This window comes from Rhipicephalus microplus, chromosome X (genome assembly GCF_043290135.1).
Source record: "Rhipicephalus microplus isolate Deutch F79 chromosome X, USDA_Rmic, whole genome shotgun sequence".
Lineage (NCBI taxonomy): Eukaryota > Metazoa > Arthropoda > Arachnida > Ixodida > Ixodidae > Rhipicephalus > Rhipicephalus microplus.
The window spans coordinates 229,544,295-229,565,505 of record NC_134710.1 but is presented as its reverse complement, the minus strand read 5'-3'; the positions used below and the strand labels follow the sequence as shown (position 1 = coordinate 229,565,505).

The window sequence follows — 21,211 nt, the reverse complement described above, 5'->3', positions numbered from 1 at the left end:
AACAAGCAAATGTTTGAAGGTCGTTTCGAGGCCCTTGATTGGGTGTGGCCGCCATGTTGCCCCAGCTCGCCTTGCCATTGGCCCGATGCTCGCTCCGGGAGATCGTCGTCTGCTGCTTGTGCGTCGCGAGGACATAGCTCTCGAAAATCGCTACTTCATTACGTTTTCGTGGCTCGATGATCACTTAGGATATAATTACGCGTTAGTTAAGAGCCGTAAGCGGATGCGCGATCGGGTTACTACGAGCGGTTGCGCGGTCTACGAGCGTGACGCGTCATCGGAGTTGTTTTTAGCCCTAACTCCGCCGACAGTGAGACGGCGGGCAGGAACGACGCACTAGCGCACTCGTGGCGACGTGCTTCTTCGCAAGCAACGAAGCTGTAAGCGGCGGCACGATCAGTTTACTACGAGCGGCCGCACCGGATGCACGATCAGATTACTACACAGGCACGCGGTCTACGAGCGCGGCGCGTCATCGGAGTCGTCTTTAGCCCTAACTCTGCTGAGAGTGAGACTGCGGGCAGGAACGACACGCTAGCGCACTCTTGGCGACGTGCTTCTTCGCAAGAAATGAAGCACATCACTCCGTAAAATGCCTGAACTATGTTCAGGCATTTTACGCATTGGCAGCGGACCACACAGTCAAGCTTGTCACCCCCCCACTCTCACTGCCAAGGATTGCTCGGAACAGTGGCTAGTAGTTTCACGCATCGTCGCTCGAAAATGTGATGCCAAGCGCAGTGCGCGCCGATTTTTTGTCATCGTACTTACACATTTCGCGCATCGTCACCAAACGCCGCCGGCAAGTGCATTACGCGCCGGCTGCACTGTCCACGCGGCCGCGCACTCCACGGTCATATGGAGTGCTGTCAATAAGGTTTTGTGATGCAATTGAGACGTGCTTGGAGCCGTGCTTGGTATCGCCACGAAAGTCTATGAATATTCTGAGGCAATGAAAACCTCGTAGATTAGCGTTTCCGCCACCGGCTGTATGATGATGCATTTCACGGCTAGAGTGGCAAAAGAGCATGTATGAATCAGAGGCACGAATTTTTATATGCCCGTTTCGTGTCATTAATTATACAGCTAAAAATTCCTGTGCCACCAGTCTTCTGCCCATAACTTTCTTATTTGGAAAGAAGGCATAAGCTGTCATGGTGTGATTAATTTTTCTGATGCAAAAAACCTCTCTCCAAATAAATAAATGTTCAGTGATTATTTCTAATCAAGTACTTAATTATGGTAATTACATTGTCACCACAAGAATTATTTCAGTATATAGTCTTATTCAATTACGGTCTTTTCTGTTATGCCTACCACACCACTCCTTCAAACAAAGGACTAGGTTTGAAATCCATACTTGTTGTTTGTAAAACATGAAAAGGAGGTTATGGGGGAAAAAAAGGGCAACCAAGGCGCACTGGTCAGAGACCAGATATCTGAGAAGTCAAATATCACAAGACAAACCTAAGATCACAATCTTTAGGTGTTCTAGACTTAAAAAGAAGTTGAAACTTTAAATGCAGTTTTCTCACTACTGTTTTTTTTTTTTTTTTTTTTTTGGCATTATGCTAAGCTCGTGGAGCAGATATCTGGGCAACCACTGTGCAGATTTTGATTCCGTTTATTTTGTAACGCTCCTCGAACTGTGCTTCAGGGGGCTGCGATCTTAGTTTTTCATTTCACTCCTTAAAGAATTTTTTATAGGGTTTCTTGTTTGTAGTGCAAATGTGCTCATTGCAGTGTCGCTGGAGAAAACGTTAACTACAAGTTTAATGTTGCAAAAAAAAAATTATTTTGAGAACGCAGCCCCCTTCAAGATACATTTGGCTGTGCATACAGTAATTACCAACTTTTTCTGTCATTTTATGAATCCTCCAGCCCCTCCACGAGGTTCAATTGAAAAATAATTTGTCTCTCATTAAGTATTTGTGCTATCGCCTCGAAATTTTTATGGATGCACGGTGAGGCCGTTCTTGCCAAGTGTCTGTGCCAATTTTCATCATCATCCGACCAGAAACAAGAAAGTTCATTGTCAAAGGCACGTCCCCCCTTAAACGACGACCCTGCCTCCGCAACCCTACAGTTGCCGCTCTCCCCAACGCATGGAGAAAGGAAAGCTGTTTCCTTCCTCCATGCCCCGACTGCTTTTTGTTACGCACCCCTCCGTCCTTTGTCCCACCGCTACTCTGAACACCCCGCATTCGCCAGACGAGGCCCGTGTTTTCACACTGCCACCGATCTTCCGAAGATGGGTAGGCCATCTACCCTGTTTTTGATTGCTGGTGCTGTTGTTGGCGTCGCCGGCCTGGAGTGACCAGACCATTTGCCAACATCGTCGGCCACCGACTGTATCCGATCGTCTGCGTCTAGTGCACGCGCGTATGCTACCCCATCGACTCTGGTAATCTGCGATTCATTTCGTGTTTAGGACTTGTTCTCGCTCACTTCGCACTCAGCTCAGCATGCCTTCCCTGCGCGTCCAGAAGCGCGAAATAGCTGTTAATTTGCACGAAACGAATCGCGAAATATCGAAGTTCGTGAGGTCACGCAAACCCGCCGGCGAAACAAAATTATTGTTTTACCACGGCCGCCAATTCTTCGAACACGGCCGCGCGCACGGATCCAGGAGGCCATGATTTGACTTCTGCGCGCGCAGGCACTCTTTCCAAGTTTTTCTACGTGCGAGTTTCGCGGACCTTTCAAGCAAGCTACCCAACCTGCCTCCTTCCAGTGTGTTTTGGTTTTCAAGGTCACCCTCCCAGAGCATCCTCTCCTCTCTTTATCGCAACTCCTTGCCCTTCTCTTGCAAGTCTGCTCTCCTCTCTTGATCACAAACTCCTTCGCCGTTTCCACCGCTCCGCAACGCCCACCACGCTGGCTTGAATTAGTTTCATTTTCTGACTAGAAGCGGACCCAGAGCTGTTCCACGCGTTCTGGCATGTGTCGTGTGTGCGCGTCTTGCTCGCTCTTGGTGTGCGTGTGTGGTCATGATGGTTGACGGGAGGACTAGCACGCTTTTTCCTGCCGCTCAACAAAACGTTGAAAGTGTGACCGCTTGGCTTGGGCCTAATCCGCGCGTTAGGTGCCGCATTGTGGAGTGCTTGCTCACAGCTGTTGACCACCTGGCAGCCAACTTGCCGCTTCGGGTGTCTCGGTATTCAGCTGTGGAGATGGTGAATATTTCGTGGGCGGCGGTGATGGCTACATGCACGCGAAAATGTTTTCGCGAGACCGACTTCGTCGATGTCCGGCCCGATGCCGAGCCTGAAACTTCCGAACGAGCGGCCGCACCGGATGCACGATCAGATTACTACACAGGCACGCGGTCTACGAGCGCGGCGCGTCATCTGCGGCGATTTCTGGCAGCGCGTCGTCGACTCCGACTTGGGAGAGCGGGTGGAACATCTGTTGCGATGGTTTAATTGCGGCCGATGATAATGCCGACACTGCAGAACCGTGCACGGATCGGGGCATTGTGAATGAAGTACGTTACGAGAGCGATTTGGAGGAATCGGACTGCGAGAATGATGAAACTTTGGAGCCAGTGCCTCATGCAGCTTACGCCACGGGCCTCGGCGAACGATTACCCTGCCGTTTTAAATGAACTCGAAACTGTCCTTATGGCTTCTGCTTTTGGAAACACGTGCATCACGGACATTTTGGGGCAAAAAAGTTTGTGTTTTCCCTCGCAAATTTTTTTAAAAGATGTGTTTCATTTACGAACTTCAGGATACAGCAAATGGATGCCGCATCACGCTCAAGTTCGTTATAAGCGGGCTCGACTGTATATGATGATGATGAGTGATGGCGACACGAGCGCTTTCTCAAGTTGGTTAAAAGGAAACGTGTTGAATCCCATACTTGCCAAGTCTCCCGGATTGTCCTGGAGACTCCCAAATTTGGAACGTTTCTTCCGTTTGTACGGTTGTCATGAAAATTTCCTTGAAATCGAAATTTTGGTTCGTGAACTGGCCGCATTGACAAAAATGCAGGTCAATCCGCTCCTGCAGGCTTTTTGCAAACCCAATGCAAATTATTCGGTAAAGCACCGTCCATATGCAGCGTGGCCCCACTTATGACGTTAACTGAAAGCTTGTCACTGTCAATGTGCAAAAGTAGTTTTTTTTTTATTTAGTTTAGAGTGGAGGGAGCGAACACCTGCACATGCGACCGCGGCAGCGAGAACGGCGGCAACGCCAGCTCGTGGGGTGCAGGCTCACCTGTGCGCAATAATGAGCGCTCGCTCTCACCTTGTGCGCCGCCGCCGTTTCGGCAGCGGCAGGGCACCTGCGAACGATGCATGTTCATACCGAAATGCCAAAATTCGAAGCAAAATTCCTAGATTGTCCGTGGGGAAAATTCGTTATATCAAGGTTGTCTCCCGCTGTCAATTTGTTACATAGAGGTCGCAAATACATGTGATTCTATGGAGCAACGGCGGGGTACGGAAATACTTTATTATATCGAGGAATTTGTTACATGGAGGTTTGTTATAAGCAGGTTTAACTGTGTCTACTTGGCCTGTATCACCAGGATGTGTCGTCCTTTGTACGTCTGGGCCGGCTGGGGCTGGCATTTTTCAATTTTCAAATGCACCGCCCCGCCGCGGTGGTCTAGTGGCTAAGGTACTCGGCTGCTGACCCGCAGGTCGCGGATTCGAAACCCGGCTGCGGCGGCTGCATTTCCTATGGAGACGGAAATGTTGTATGCCCGTGTGCTCAGATTTGGGTGCACGTTAAAGAACCCCAGGTGGTTGAAATTTCCGGAGCCCTCCACTACGGCGTCTCTCATAATCTTATGGTGGTTTTGAAATGTTAAACCCTACATATCAATCAATTTTCAAATGCACAGGCTTCAGTTGCTGAGAGAAACAATGCTGCTGTAGGTTTTAGGTGCTGCTAGGTTACAATATTATATTTTGAGCGAGGAAAAAACTGCTTTACCTATTTTACGAAATATCTGATTTCTCATAATTTGAGCGTCCTCATCACTTCGTTAAATCGAGTTTCTACTGTACTTCAAGTGCCATACACCACGTCATTCATATAAAGACTGCTTCTGTTCATTTGCCAATATAGTTCTCTCTCTCTTTTTTAAGCAACTTTCATTACCATCTGGCATGAATGTATACATGACAGACTTCAGGATGACTGCAGTGCTTTTGAAAGATGACTGATCCTTAGCTATTAAAATGTAGTGGTAACACCAAAGTACCTTTATTCCTTTAAATTGCACAGATAAGCTGTCCATTCAAAGCTGCCTATTCTTTTGGAATTCTGAGGAAGATAACCGAGATGCTGGCACGCCCAGGTAACCAGGCGGTGGTGCCGAGCAAGCCAAGCCAAGGCCTGCTGCAGGTAAAATCGAGCACGGTACAACTGCGCCGGCCTGGTCCTCGCAGCAAGCAAGCCCCTGTTCCTCCAAAACGCACCAGCTCATTTCGTGACAGCACCTACCAAGACCGCAATCCTGATGATGAAGACGGGGATGAAGAAGAACTTAACAATGGAGGCCTGGAGCGGGTGTTTGAAACAGCAGGTGACTGCAGTGGTCCTGAGGCCAAACAGTCAACTCCTGACACGGAGGAGTCTGAGCTGCATTCTACAACAAGTGTACCAGACGTCTCCCAGCAGCTGCTCAACACCAAGCCACAAAAGCTGAGGAAAGCACGCACTTATCCTCCCAACTTGCAGCCGCAGAGGACTGGGAAAGATGCAAATGTGGCCTTGTCTACAAAGCAGGCAAAAAAGGTAGAACTATTCTAGCAGTGAAAGTTTTCAGTTCTTTGGACTTAATTATTTAGAAAACAATTCTGACATGTAAGCATGCAGCAGTGTCTTTGTATTCTACAGTCTTTCTTCACAGCACAGTGAGCTAAGGACAATATAAAAAGCCAAGGGAACTATTCTAGTTTTCAACTTGTAGTTTTTTTTTCTAAATTTTACTATATTGGGGTTGACTGAATATTGGCCTAACTTAAGGTTGCTACGAGCATGTTGTCATTAGTTTTATTTGCTCATGATGTACTCGGTGGTGTGTTATTTTGTTGCACTTTGAGGCACCAATCCAAGTGCAACTTGTGCCAACTGCGCTTAAGTTTACTATATTAGCTCATTTATGAATTTTCGGCTCAATGGGCCACGATGAGCTTAGTAGCAACAATGAACTTTGATATTAAGGGCGCGGTCGCTATCACTGGCACGCGTGCTATCTTGGCAAGCATCATTGCGCCTCATGTGCTTACACCAGTGTTTTGTAGGAGTTCCCCGATATTGTATCCAAAAAAGTTGGCTGCCAGTCTTACCTTGTATAACGTTACGATTTGTTGATTTCACATTCATTACATTACATTCAACACGTCATAGTGTTGTTGCCAGAGCTAATCCACTAATCGCGAAAGCTATGGTCCCACAAACTTGCGGTGTGGCGCAGGATGGAAGCACGTGGCTAGTCGACCTCCGAGGATCTGTTGTTGTCACTGTGGTCTCGGAGAGTTTCTCTTAGTGCCTAAGCTGACATCCTCTCAGTAGTGACAACATGGTTGTCTGCATTATAAAAAAAAAAAAGCAAGGCTGAACGTCGTCGGGGGCCACACAATGCGCGCAGTGAAATCATGCAGGCGTACACCGCATCGAAAATGAAGAGCGAAAGGCACGGATACTGCGAAAAACTATTCGGTGAAGCACCCTCCATATGCAGCGCAGCCCCACATATGTGCTGCTAACCAAAAGACCAAAAGCGTGGCACTGCCAACGCACAAGTAGTTTTCTGTTTTTTGGTTTAGAGGGAGGGGGAGGGCATATCTGCACATCTGCCCGTGGTGGAAAAACCAATGGCAAGGCTGGCCCATGGGGCGCAGACCCACCTGCCTGCCTCGCGCACGCCCACGCGAAAGTGCTTGCTCTCGCGTGAGAATCACGGGGGTCACGAGCATGCCTTGCCTGCCACTGCCGCTTTGCGTTTTATCGGCAGTGGAGAACCGTGGAAGATGCATTCTCGTGTGAAAATGACGAAATCCGGGGCAAAATTCCTAGACAAATTTCTAGACTGAATTCCTAGAGAAAATTTGTTATATGAAGGATGTCTTCCGCTGTTACTTTGTTACATAGGGGTCGCAAATACTTGTGCTTATATGGAGTAACGGGGTGAAATAGAAAAACTTCGTTATATAGAGGAATTCATTATATAGAGGTTCATTATAACACGGCGGGGCTAGACTGCACCTGCGCACGCTTCTTTCCTTGCAGCCTTTTCACCCGTCACGAATACGATGGGAGAGTTTCTGAGTATGTTTCGCCACCCGTTGGCCGTAGGGGTGCAGCGACGCTGACATTGCACCTTCTGCGCCGCACACACGGCACAAAGGAGTTTTTTTTATGTGAAACCATAGAATAAGGGTTCTTGACGAAGATGGAGAGGGGGATTGTTAAAGAAATCGAGGATAGAGGGAGGATCGTCTGCTAAAAGAAAACTAATTCACCAGACGGCTTGCCGCCTAAAGTAGGTACGTATATGCTCGTGGATAATACAAGCTGAAACTCAGTGAAAATGCGGAAGAATCGGCTGATGAGAGGCATCAAGGAGGCATAAAGCACTGGCAATGATTAGAGAAAGATAAACAGTGCTGCATCTGTTCTGCAAGCAGAGGGCACTAAACACCTTTGGACCATGGTCTTGTCGGACAGCGACGTCGCAATTAAGAAAGGTCTCTCATGGAAGGACGAGCGCGCCTTCCCTTTTCTGGATATTTTCTATTTTTCTTTATTTTCCAAATACATATGGAGTGTTTTCAGTGCTAATAGCTGCTGTCTGCACACTGACAACTCTTTTAAACACAAACACGTGTTGTATATCTAATGGCTAAAGAACTGCGTATAAGGAGAAAGTAAAAAAAAGAGATAGAGCCCTTGCTGCCGATTAACGTCTTCGGACGGCACACACAGAGACTGGTGGTGTGCATTGTTAAGGTATTAACACCACCTGGAAATATTGATTCCGGAGACCCTAAGCCCTTTTGCATTCCTTTGTTCTGCAAGCCACGTCCATGAAGAATGCGAATGAAGTACGCAGCTGCTTGCTCTCGCAAGCCGCTTGCCCCGGAACTAAAACTGTAGTGCAAATGAGTTCTGCATTATCTTTCTAGTTCTTGAACAACGTGTTTAGAAATATGAATTGACAACATTACAACTTTTCGGCTAGTAAGCAGCTGTTTTTCTGAAAAATCTGTATAAATTCTCTTCTGGCTTATTGCTACAAGCAGGTTGTTGTGGATTGCCTTTTCTCTAGTGTCGCTTGCTTTTTTCTGAGATTTACCCACCACGGCTGCATTTCATTCAGTGCTTTGTCAGTGTTCAGTCTAAGTAAGTGTTCAGTCTACAGAAGGCAGTCGCACAACCTTCAGTGTGCGCATTACGCACATGGATATATATTAGCTGCGTGAAGGTGGATTGCTGTATTTCGCCACGGCCATTCGATCACCGTGGTGCCGTATTGCAAGTCCCGTTCGGGGAAAACACCCGGTGTTCCTTCTCACCAATTCCCAAACAATACTGAGCTGTGCGCCAAGTGACAAAAGAATATTGCGAGAGACAACCCCATCATCAACGACAAGTCTGCATGGACAGTCGTATACAGCAGACATTTGCGCGATGAAGACTATGTGCCTGCGTTCCGCATCAGAAAACTTATTACTGACTGCGCGCGGGCCTTCTCTTTTCGAGAACTATCTTTCCTACATGATTTCAAGTGCATAGAAGCCTCGCAAAGATCCTGCTTCACGAGTTGGGCCGCTACGTCAAACATCAAGGAAGCGAAAAGCGGAGACCAACGAAACAGATTTGGATGTTGCAGCTTCACAAGATGCTTTCACTGAACAAGAAACAGCAAGTGTTTGCACGCAAACAATAAACAGCGACGCTCATCGGGCAGGTCGATATTAAATTATGATAGAACGATTGCATGCCCAAGTGCCGCACCATCATTTAAAATGCGAAAAAGTGCAGCGCTTGCTGAAAGAAGAAAAAAATGCGTCCCAATATTATCGTGTAAGCAAGCACCACGCATGTGTTAAGAAAATCGCAAAGTTTACCACTGAGTCGTTTTATATAAAGTTTAATTGTGACTAAAGTGAACAGGTACACAAATTTACGTATGAGGTTTGCGAGGTGTGTATACTGGGCTGACGAAAACCACGTTCCACGTCCCAAAGTTCAATCGCTGAAAGTAAGAGCAATTAATCGGAGAAACACGGGAAGTGCTGCGCAAAACACACTCGCAGTTCTTAGGCCTTGACCTAGCTGGAACAGCTGTCTAATAAAACCATACCGGCCAACTCTTTTTTTTTTTTTTTTTTGCTTCTCCATGGCAAATTATATGAGCACGCAACAAGAACTATAAATTAAAAATCCAGAACAAAACGAAAAGTGACTGCAAACATTGTTTATTTGTGATAATATTCACGTTACATTTAGTTCAGTGTACAAAACCATCAAGGTCGAGCGGCTATTGATGATGAACCTCTCAGCACACTTGGAGCAAAGTGTGGCTTTTAGATACCACTGAAAGCGGGGGTTAACTGGCGCCTTTCGGGGGCAATACTGCTTGCCAGAGCGGGGGGCATCGCGAAAAAGCAGCGGCGCATGTGAAACAAACGTGCGTTCTGCTGCCGCTCAGTCCCTCGCTTAGGAAACAGGCTTTGGAACAGTTATCCTTCTTTCGCACTTTCATAGCTAGGGCTTCCAGTTGGCAGACGTGATGCTTTAGGTAGCATCTAAGGTGGTCAGCTGCTACGTCATGTGAAGTGCATGTGCGTCGTGGTGCTTTCTGGCAAAAAAAGAAGAGCACTCATGGGAAGGCGTACTAAACGCTAATAAATGTTGCGCAGAGTAGGCAAGAGAGCAAGCGCCCTGTATTGAAATTCTTTAGGAGGCGTGATGTCAGATTTACGACAGATGTAAACATGACCAGAGTGCGTAAACAAAAAAAAATTTGGCAGGTTCTGCGTGTTTGGGAATCAATGTTATGTGGAGCATGCGGGTGGAAGCTGATTGTGTTGCAATTTGTTAATTGAGTGACGCTAAAGATATGTACAGATGTTGTATGCACTCGCATGCGTTGGACACTTGCATATGTTTTATATAAGCACTTGTTCATAGTTGCGTAACGATGTCAATAGCAACATGGCTATTAGCAACACCAAATGCTAGTAGTCTCGTCAAGATAGAATATGACATTCGCGAGTATAATGGTCGGGTTCGAGCCATATTGCTTACTGACTCGCTCGTACATACTGAGCCACTTGTCTACATTCGCGTTGTTCTCTCCAGTAAAGGTACCGGGATCACGGGGTTGTGCTAAAGTGACGTACCGTGTTGCTGTCGTTGCTGAGGTAGGTGGCAAAGGCGTGTCTTCATCTGGAGCCATGGTAGCAGACTGAGGAGGCATCCACTGCGAAGCTTCGTCGTCAAAGGAGCACATAGCGCCTCCACCAAAATGTTGCGTGGAAATAACAGACAGTTGGTGGCTACAACACAGCTCACAAAACAGCGTCAACCTCTTTTCCTCCAGTCTGAGTGCATTTCAGGGTATGTCCCACTATGCCCTGTTATCATCAGCCAAAACCACGTAACAATATTTATGAAAGTGGATAGCCAACAAGGCAACCACAATTGACGTTATCTCGAACATTAGGGTCTATCTGAAGAGCAGTTCCGAGTCCTAGCTGACGTTTGATTCCCGCTGGGACCCTGACATTTATTCTTTGTATTCGTCTGGTCAATGCTGTCTATGTCAGTCTGGTCAATGCTGCCTATATCAGTTTTTCTTAACATTCTCGCATTTGGCTAACCAGAATTGGTTCTCGCTGTTCTTAGGTATATATAAACTGTGAACCACCTGTGGTGCATAGCGAATAATGTGGCCCACGGTATATGAGAATGTGCCACTTCCACGTGTCTGGAGTAAAGAGTTTGATGACACATTATCAATGTCATGACCAGTAATCATGCTCATCCAACCATCTTATCCTCCCATACTTATTTTGGTTTAACCCAAGTTAATGGGGTGATCACGTGATCATACATACGTAGGCGGCTAGATAAATTGCTAGATAGATAGACACTTAGATAGATGCTAAGAGTGCCTGCAGTACGCAAAGATATTCAGGGATGAATGAATAGAGTAAGTTAATCAATATTCATATGAAAGTTAAAAATACAAAATGAAAAAAAAAACCGAAAAAGTTGAAATAATGGTGAGTGCAGTAAAAAGAATTGATAAGCAAAAAAAAATATGACTCTAGATGCCACAGACGGTCAATATTTTCAAAACGCACAGAAAATGTGTTGCATTATGGTATTTTCACACAATGAATCAGTCAAATTTCGAACTAAGGTGCATTCTTCTCTTCTAAATTGGATATTCCTTCTCGGTTGAGCATTCCATCTCTTTGGACGTACAGTCTCTGTTAGACATTCCGTCTCGGGTGGACATTCAGACTCGTTAGACATTTAGTCTCTTTGGACATTGTATCTCTGTTGGACATTCAGTCTCGCTGGTCACTTGACCCATTGGGCATTCCGTCTCATACACTCAGTCTCGTTGGACATTCAGGCTTTGATTCCATGCATACAATTTTAAACAATATGCAAAGAGCACTTCAATAACAACCAGTCTTCGTGCAGTAATCACCCAGTGAGGCAGTGGGAATCCAGCCCCAATGCCAGTTAGATAGCAAAGCATTGTGGCTTGCTGTTTGTTTTGTTTTTTATTTCATTTTAATACTATTCTAATTACTACTCACGCTAGCAACACCATGTTCAATTGAACTTCATCACTTAAAGGGGCCCTGCAACACTTTTTGAGCATGGTCAGAAAATGCTGCTCATCGGTAGTAGAGGCTTCCGAGAACACGCGAGCCAAATAATATAGCGCAGCACGTGGCCTGGAATTCGCAATAAATTGTCAAAGTCAGCTAAAAATTGCTTTCGCTTCCTTCAACAAATCACGGAATATGCCCAAGAATCAAACGTAGATGACCCATCTACCAGACATTGGCTGATTTGAACATGGCACGCTCAGTTGTTACGGAAATCGCCGCGAGAGGCCGTCACTTGTTCATGCGTGCACGCGCACTCACACTGAAAAATCCGTGTATTCGATGGAAACAGAAAGAAAAAAGTGATCAAGGTCACGAGGCGAGAGTGACCTTTCTTGTTTGCCCCTCCCATCCCTCCCTGCTTAGCTTCCAGCGCTTTTGTTAGGACGAGAGAAGAGAGAATGTGATTGCAGCGTGTGACAAATATTCGTAATTCCGCTCGTACTGGACAGATTCTTTAAAATTTTGCGGCGTTGAATTTGTGAGTGAGGCAATACGCTTTTGTTATACCTTCGTACATAAGTGTAAGGTATCCGATGTAAGAAGGTACAACATGGAGAGAATTGAACAAGCGCTGAAGAAGGGAGGAAGCGTCAAAGCATTAAAGAGGAAGCTTGGGATAGGCAAAAATCAGATATATGTACTAAGAGACAAGCAAGGCAAAATAATTACCAATATGGATAGGATAGTTAAAATAGCGGAGGAGTTTTATAGAGATCTGTACAGTAGCCGGGACAACCACGACTTTAATATAAGAACTAGCAGTAACCCAGATGACACCCCACCAGTAATGATAGAAGAAGTTAGAAAAGCCTTGGAGAGCATGCAAAGAGGCAAAGCTGCTGGTGAGGATCAGGTAACATCAGATCTGCTGAAATATGGAGGGCAGATTGTGTTAGAAAAACTAGCCCCCCTGGTTTACGAGGTGTCTCCTAACGGGAAGAGTGCCAGAATCTTGAAAGAATGCTAACATCGTCTTAATACATAAGAAAAGACATGACAAGGACTTGAAGAATAAAGGCCAATCAGCTTGCTCTACGTAGTATACAAGCTATTAAAGGTAATTGCTAACAGAATTGAGACATTAGAATTCAATCAACCAAAGGAAGAAGCAGGATTTCGAACAGGCTACTCAACAATCGACCACATTCATACTATCAATCAGGTAATAGAGAAATGCTCAGAGTGTAACCAACCACTATACATAGCCTTCATAGATTACGAGAAGGCGTTTGATTCAGTAGAAATATCAGCCGTCATGCAGACACTGCGGAATCAGGGCGTAGATGAAGCATATATAAACATTCTGGAAGAAATCTACAGGGGATCAACTGCTACCATAGTGCTTCATAAAGAAAGCAAGAGAATACCAATCAAGAAGGGTGTAAGGCAAGGGGACACTATCTCCCTAATGCTATTTACCGCGTGCTTACAGGAGGTTTTCAGAAGCCTTGAATGAGAACAGTCAGGGATAAGAGTTAATGGAGAGTACCTTAGTAACCTGCGCTTCGCCGATGACATTGCATTGCTGAGTAACTCAGGGGACGCATTGCAACTCATGATTACGGAGTTAGACAAGGGGAGCAGAAAGGTGGGTTTTAAAATTAATCTGCAGAAAACGAAAGTAATGTAAAACAACCTCGTAAGAGAGCAGCGCTTCGAGATAGGTAATAGTGCACTTCAAGTTGTAGAAGACTATGTCTACTTAGGACAGGTCATAACCGCGAAGCCGAACCACGAGATTGAAGTAACTAGAAGAATAAGAACGGGGTGGACCACATTTGGCAAGCACTCCCAAATTGTGACAGGTAGATTGCCGCTATCCCTCAAGAGAAAGGTACATAACAGCTGCATCTTGCCGGTACTTAGGTACGGAGCAGAAACCTGGAGACTTACAAAGAGGGTTCAGCTTAAGTTGAGGACAACGCAGCGAGCAATGGAAAGAAAAATGGTAGGTGTAACCTTAAGAGACAAGAAGAGAGCAGAGTGGATTAGGGAACAAGCCGGGGTTAAGGATATCACAAGAAGAGGAAATGGACATGGGCCGGGCATGTAGTGCGTAAAAAGGATAACCGCTGGTCGTCAAGGGTAATTAACTGGATTCCCAGAAAAGGCAAGCAAGTAAGGGGGAGACATAAGGTTAGGTGGGCAGATGAGGTCAAGAAGTTTGCGGGTATAAATTGGCAGCAGCAAGCACAGGACCGAGTTGACTGGCAGAACCTGAGAGAGGCCTTTGTCCTGGAGTGGACGTAGTCAGGCTGATAATGATAATGACCCTTTTCCAGTGAATTAATTCCAAGGTTACTCAAAACATTGTTTTAGGGCACTTTTAAGAATGGTTTCTTGTTTCCTTTGAAATCTTGTCACATTCTGGGTAGTTGGTTGTCTCTTTATTGTAAATCTGTGTAGCTTTAATTGCATATGCGTGAGTGAACAAATTGTAGCGTTAATTTAGATAAGTGTACTGACAGAGAGGTCCCAACAGTTTGTATTATAACCAAATTTATTGAGGCCAAAGCCTTCATTCTTCATCAAATGGGGAAATTGACCAGGATCCTGTGTTGATGGTGTTGGCATGCTACAGTGTCAAGCTAGCACAGGTGATGTAAAAAAATGTGATTACGTTATGGCATCCCAATGATGTCACAGATTGCTGATACTTGTGACGTCACATGACATCGTAGCTTGGTCGAGGGTGGGCTAATCATGAAGGCATTGCAAAACCAGGTAAATGTCTCCGATTGTGGAGGCAGTGACAAGATCTGGAAAATCACAGTACATACATTGAATATTAAGCAGTTTTTCTCAGTAAACTGGAAATAAAAAGTAGTTTGAAATAATGTCCGATAGAGCATTTTTGTAAAAGGGTGCCCCTAATGCAAACTAGTACTCCAAGCCACCATGCTTAGGGTGCTGCAGCAGACGACACTGTCTGCGACTAGGGAAGCTACCTACTTGGGACTGCCAGTACGCGATGTTTCGCTAGGGTGGCAGCCAGCCGACAAGTTGTGGATTGTGCAGGAAACATGTTGCTGAAGATGGTTGTAAGGTGCTGTGTTCTGTTGTGTCACTAATGAGGCTACCGTGAGGAGAACTGAAAAGTAGGTGCTGCAAACCATTGTAAACAAACACCTGTGTCGCCTATCTGCGCGCAGTGCATGTGTCAATGTCATTGTGCTCGTGGAAGTGCTAGGCCATGTAGGCATGCTGTGAATTTGTATAAATGCTTCTTCTGCACGATGGATGATGCGGTATCAACCATCGGAAGCACGTTGCAGTGGCCTCCGTACTTCACGCTGGCAATATGGGATTCCGACATCGCCAGAATTGCGGGAAAACTGGAAATACATTGGTGGCAGCCCAGTTCAGGCCAGGGAAGTGTGCGGTATAAAACTCAGTCTGTGTGGTAGGTGGTGGAGATAGGACATGGTAGCAAGGGCGGCGATGACTCCAAGCCACCAATACAAGTACATTCCATATGTACTCGTGCAATGAACGCACTCGCATAATAAATGCACCCCCTACTTCAGGCGTCAGAGTTTGGATTTTTTTTTTCTCCACGTAATAAATGCACCCGCTACATTCATTCGCTGCAGTCCTACTAACTATAGAGTGCCTCGATGCATGCCGCACGCACTCTACCACTAGCCGACTTATGGCGGCGCCTCCTTGCCAGTCGAATCTCTTCCGTTTTTTATTATGCTCCCCCCCCCCCCCCTCCCACACACCTCTAGCCACATAGGCTTGCTTCCTGCAAATACGAAACTTCAAGGCCCAACCGCATGCACGTAAATTTCGAGCGTCGACGGCAGGATTTTCTGTCACCATGGCTCTCGTGAAGGGCTATTAGTCGCCATCGTGTCGTAGGTTTCTAGAAAACACAACAAAATTGCTTGTTACCCAGAAAAGATTGTGACTATTTCTTCTACAGCGTTGCACCTGTTGAACACGCGAAAGTACTCGGCGCTGGCTTCTTGAGACTTCGTCCACCTCGTTTCACAGGCTGGCCACCGTTTTGTTCTTCATCGATGATACTGCCACAGTTGCGTGGACTTGTATGTCGCCAGCAGCTTTGTAGCGCTCACGAACAATATTACTTGTTACCGGATATTGAAGTCTAGGCTGGATGCGTTATGTCCACCTTGGCAAGGCATCCGCATCAAATTGTTCATCCACCCCGACAGATCACTCGTAATGACGCTGAAGTCAGTTGTACTGCCTTTGCAAAGGAAAGCAGGGGTGCATTCATCCACCAAGATTTTAGAGACAGTGAGATGCAGCCGTCTAGCACCAGCACGGACACATTATTAGCGGCCGGATTAGGGCCTCAATATCATATATATATATATTTATATATATGAGATGTAACAGACAATAATGCCAAGGAAGGTATAGGGGAAGTTATTAGGCCGATTGTAATGTAAATGAGAAGAAAGAAAAGTGGGTGAAAAGATAACTTGCCCTGGGCAGGATATATATATATGTGCCATATCCCATACCTTCACGAAGACTAACTGGCCCATTGAATTATTACTCCCACTATATATATATATATATATATATATATATATATATATATATATAAAATAGTGAGAGAGAAATTCTTCAAAAATTTTTAATTTTCGAAGATTTACATGTGGGACCTGTTTCTCTGACATGAAATAAAAAAGAAAAGCTTTAAATTATTACAAATGTGCCAGCGGTTTAGCATAGCCATGCAATTATTCTTCCACAGGGTTCGCAGAATGTGGCCTTTCCTTATATTGGCCAGCATGGAGATTGAAGTGTGCATTGTCGAAGAAACATGCTCCTGGGTGTCTTTCTTTTTCGGAATGGCTGAGAAGGACAGCACACGAACAAATAGTCATGCTGCTAATAGCCCAGAAGGGTCTTTTAGCTTCGTGATAACCAAGTCTAATCGCTCAGGTTGAATTTTTACTATCTGTGAACACCTAAAGGGCTCTTACTAGGTTTGAGCATTTCGAGCAAGCAAGAGAAATGCATGCACTGGACGGACGCACATGATCTCGTCTAAGTGCCCTGGAAAGAGATGAAGTGTCGGACTGTACGCAGCTTGCCCATCATCTCACGGGCACGCACCCCAATATGGCATATGTGACGTATACAACAGAGAATAGTCCTGCGTACGTCAAAGTAGTGCATGGCACTGGCATAATTATTTGAGGTAACGTGCGTAATTTGTGCAATCTGTTGCTTCAATAGAAGTATGAAGGTTGATTGAAATATTAAAACATCCAAACGGAATCTATGCACATTATTTATTCCCTTTTTAACTTCGTATCGAGCAAGTTGCAAGACTAAGCTGCCTTCATTTCATTTGTGTTTGTGTTCTCGGTGTTCTTACCAGCGTTGCTATATTCGGTCAGCTGTCTAACTGCGCCTGGGAGCGACGTGAAAATGTGGCCCTCTGCAGTCTCCTCTCTTGAGATGGCGCTGCTGCCACGATCGGCATGGTTGACTACGGAAGGTTCACAAGGGGTTAATTTTCTCGGTAGCTCTGTAAAAGGTTATAAAGCAATCTCAGCATGGAAACCAGCTAATCATAGTCTGCGTAAGCATTGCAAATGGTTTCATTTTGCTGGTCTGCGGCATATGGGCTTTTAAGATATGCTTGATTGATTTGTGGGGTTTAACGTCCCAAAATCACCATATGATTATGAGAGACGCCGTAGTGGAGGGCTCCGGAAATTTCGACCACCTGGGGTTCTTTAATTAAGATATGCTTTTAGTAGGCAATCTATAGTATTGTGCAACCAAGCACAAACCTGTACGAATGTAAATAAACTTTGTGTCTCATATAACCTATTTACTTTTCACACACTTGACATCAGAAGATTAACTTTTATCGCCCCGCCAAGGTGGTCTAGTGGCTAAGGTACTCGGCTGCTGACCTGCAGGTCGTGGGATCAAATGCCGGCTGTGGCGGCTGCATTTTCGATGTAGGCGGAAATGTAAGCCCATGTGCTCAGATTTGAGTGTACGTCAAAGAACCCCTGGTGGTCGAAATTTCCGTAGCCCTCCACTTCGGCGTCTCTCATAATCATATTGTGGGTTTGGAACCTTAAACCCCACAAATCAATCAATCAATCAAGATTAACTTTTATCATTCTTGTAGTGTATGCCAAGGTAAAAATGTTCATGTTTTCAAGTTAATCAATGTTGCTAATTTCTCATTGTTTCTCATAAAGATCTGTTTTATTTGTTTTAATGTTCAGATACAGTTGTAGACATGGAACATGATCTTTTTTGCAGGTTCAAGTGGCAGCCTTGGAGGTGCAGAACGTAAAGCGGGCCATCAATAGGTATGGAACATTGCCTAAGGGAGCCCGTATTGGTGCCTATTTAGAATCATTAAGACAGCATGGATTGCACACCGGGACATCCTACCAAGAGCCTGTTGTAGAGGATGGACATGTTCACTACCAGATGGGAAATGTGCTTTCTGTTGGTACAGGAGCTCGGGTGGCTGCCGGGGCCGATTATGGTCACGCACGTTGCAAGGTTGGAGAGGTCACTCCACCACATGCTATACTACAGCGCCAGAAATCTGACTTGACACACACTAAAGTGAGCGATGCTTTTGAGACTGGTTCTATTCCTGAGACGAGGAGGCCAGGGACTAAGCAAGGGCCATCTCCCAGGCTAGCAAGGCATCACAGGTTTGATGGCAAGTCTACAACGCCTGGACGAGATGTGCCTATTGATGGCTTGCAAGATGTAGGAAGTGAGAGTGAGGCTCAAGTGGGGGTCACACAAAAAAGGGAGTCATTTGAATCCCTTGCCTTGCAGTCACAGGATGGAAAAGTAGCACCAGCTACAGTGTCACCAGTTGCACTCTTTGGATCATCTGTTGTGCGCAGGACTCTCAAGCGTCGACCAAAGGACCGACCGCCTAGCCCTCCAAAGCACCCTCTTGTGAAGAGCGGCTCTGTTGACGACCAGCTGAGCCGTCACTCAGGAAATTCTAATGCTGCTACAAAAGCAGCTTCAGATAGTAACCAGAGCCCTGTGATGCCAGAAGCTCCTGATGGCAGCCCTATTACTTACAGTGATGAAGGGTTCCCTCCGCCTCCTGAATTCAGCAATCCTGACCAGCAGACACTTGAGTGCCAGGATATTCACTCTTCACCATTAGCAGAAATATCAGCAAGGAACTCTGCTGCGCAGGTCGTATCAGAGCTTTTTGAGAACCTTAAAATGAAGGCTCGTCGAAAAGCTGCGGAAACGGGAGAAGCATGTGCTCAAACAACTGGAGATTCCTGCCAGAGAGTTAGCCCTGTTGAAAAGAATGCTACTGATGTGTTAACCAAAGCTCCTGCTCCCCAGAAAAAAGTTTCTGTAGAGGACAGCAAAAAGCGGGAGTCAGAGCGATTGCAGTCCCCTACGCAGCCTCTAGAGTCGTCAGCACAAGGAGAAGAAGAGAAGAGACAAAGCTCTGGAAGCATTAGTAGCCTGAAGAAGCTTTGGGAGAAAGAGACTGGTGGCGGCAAAGTGAGCCCTAAGATTGGTGCCAAGCGGCCAGAGTCATTGCGCTTGTCAAAAAATGATGGAGGAGAAAGCAAGAAAGCAAGCCCTCCGTCGCCACCATCTACAGTGACTGTCCCACCAAGAACACCAGATGATGCTCCTGACCCCCAGCAGCAACAGCAACAACAATTTACATCTAAGCCTGTTGTTCCAACCAAGCCTGCCCTTAAGCCAGCCCCCAAGCTCTCCTGCAGCACAACCAACAAGTTTCTAAAGTCATCATCTTCATCATCAGGTGCACCAAGTCAGCCCAAACCACCTGTGGTGCCCCGCAACCAGCCGAGTACCTCTCCTCAGCCCAAGAAAGGTGCACAAAAGGATGAGGATCGGTTGGCTGACAGCAAGAGCTCCATCCTGGAGATCTCAAGTGCACTGGAGAGTGGCATTGTGGCACTTAAGGCAGCTGCTCCAGGCTCCCTGAGCAGTGTCAGCGTAATGCAACTGTCTGACAAGGTGCAGCTCTTGTGTTCCTCCTGCAGCAGCTATGCCGAGAGTGTGCCGCCGCATGGCCGTTTCCGTTTCCGGGAGCTCTTGTCACGCCTTGAAACACAGGGCGACCAACTGCGAACATGCTCCAGCAACAATAGCGCTGCCAGTGCCAAGCTGTTCACGGACCTGCACAACACAGTCAGGGATCTGGTGAATGTGGTGCAGCGGTGAGCTTTTGCTCTAAGCCTCTGTACATACTCTGTTTCACTGCAACTGTGATTACACTTCACGATGCTCCTCCGTTTTTTTTTTTTTTTAATCATTCTAGTCCCCTTTAGAGACCGTGTGTGAGGGTGCTTGCCTGCATTCAAGCTCATCATGAGAACCATTGTCAGACTCCCATGTTTGTCAGGTGATGGAAGATTGCTGAATGTCATTTGTAGACAGAGTGAAAAATAACTCGAGTGAAAAATAACTGTTCTGGTCTTTTATCATCGGGTAATTATAGTAACTGTAATGCTGATGGTATTTATCACTTTTTAGGATGCTGCAACATTTTTTTTGTGAACTTGTCAGACCAAAGCCTATGACTTCAATGCTTTTATTGAAATAGCTTGTCTGTCATATTTTAATTGACTTCGAACTTCGATGAAAGGACTTAGTTTTGCGTGTGTGGTGATTGTGCAATTTTCTATGCATCTGTAAATTTTTTTAGTATGGTTACTGTAACAGAAGCAGACGTACCTTTTAAATTATTCAAAATAAAATAGTAAAAAAAACTTTGCATTTGTGTTCTATAGCTTTATGAATGGGGATATGCAAGTTCTGCCCATTCATGGAATGCCAACCCTTGTCACGTCGCCCCTTTAACCCTTTACTGCCTAGTGTCATGAATTCGCGACATACCGAAAAACTTCAAGCAAGAAAGTCACGAAATGCGTGTTGCCTTTAATGCTGCCTGCCAAGTACTCACGGGGAATATAGCTTTTTAGCATGAAAAATCTAGCACCTTCTCGTGTAATGTATTTTATGCTAGAAACAATTCTTTTGTAGTTGATGGTGAGCAGTGCGAAGCATGTGGACGAGCACTCACTACTTCATTCTTTCTCAGATGACTGACACAAGTTCTATCTGCAATAATTTTGTTTATTAGGTGTGTGCACGCTCAAGACGTGGCATACAACATGTTGCGTAGTTCTCAAGTATGTTTTTCATGCAAGGTGCTCGCTTCTGTCTCTTGTGGAGAATTCGCAACATACATAAAACTATACATTACAGGTGCATTTTAGATATTTTAACTGTGGAATCATTTAAAGGTTGCTATTTAAAGCTGGAAAATGAAAATAATTTTTATTT

The 21,211-nt window shown here is 45.6% G+C and overlaps 1 protein-coding gene across 2 annotated transcripts in view; it reads left to right on the top strand.

The window, feature by feature from the left end:
* The window catches only part of Abl (tyrosine-protein kinase Abl), an 88,189-nt gene extending 67,550 nt beyond the window's left edge, over positions 1-20,639 (top strand). For both annotated transcript variants that reach the window (XM_037435970.2, XM_075878748.1), the window contains exons 10-11: positions 5,314-5,753; positions 18,152-20,639. In XM_037435970.2, coding sequence (XP_037291867.1) covers positions 5,314-5,753; positions 18,152-20,086 — 2,375 coding nt within the window. In that variant the 3' untranslated portion in view covers positions 20,087-20,639. The remainder of the gene's footprint in view (positions 1-5,313; positions 5,754-18,151) is intronic.
* Positions 20,640-21,211: the final 572 nt, after the last annotated feature.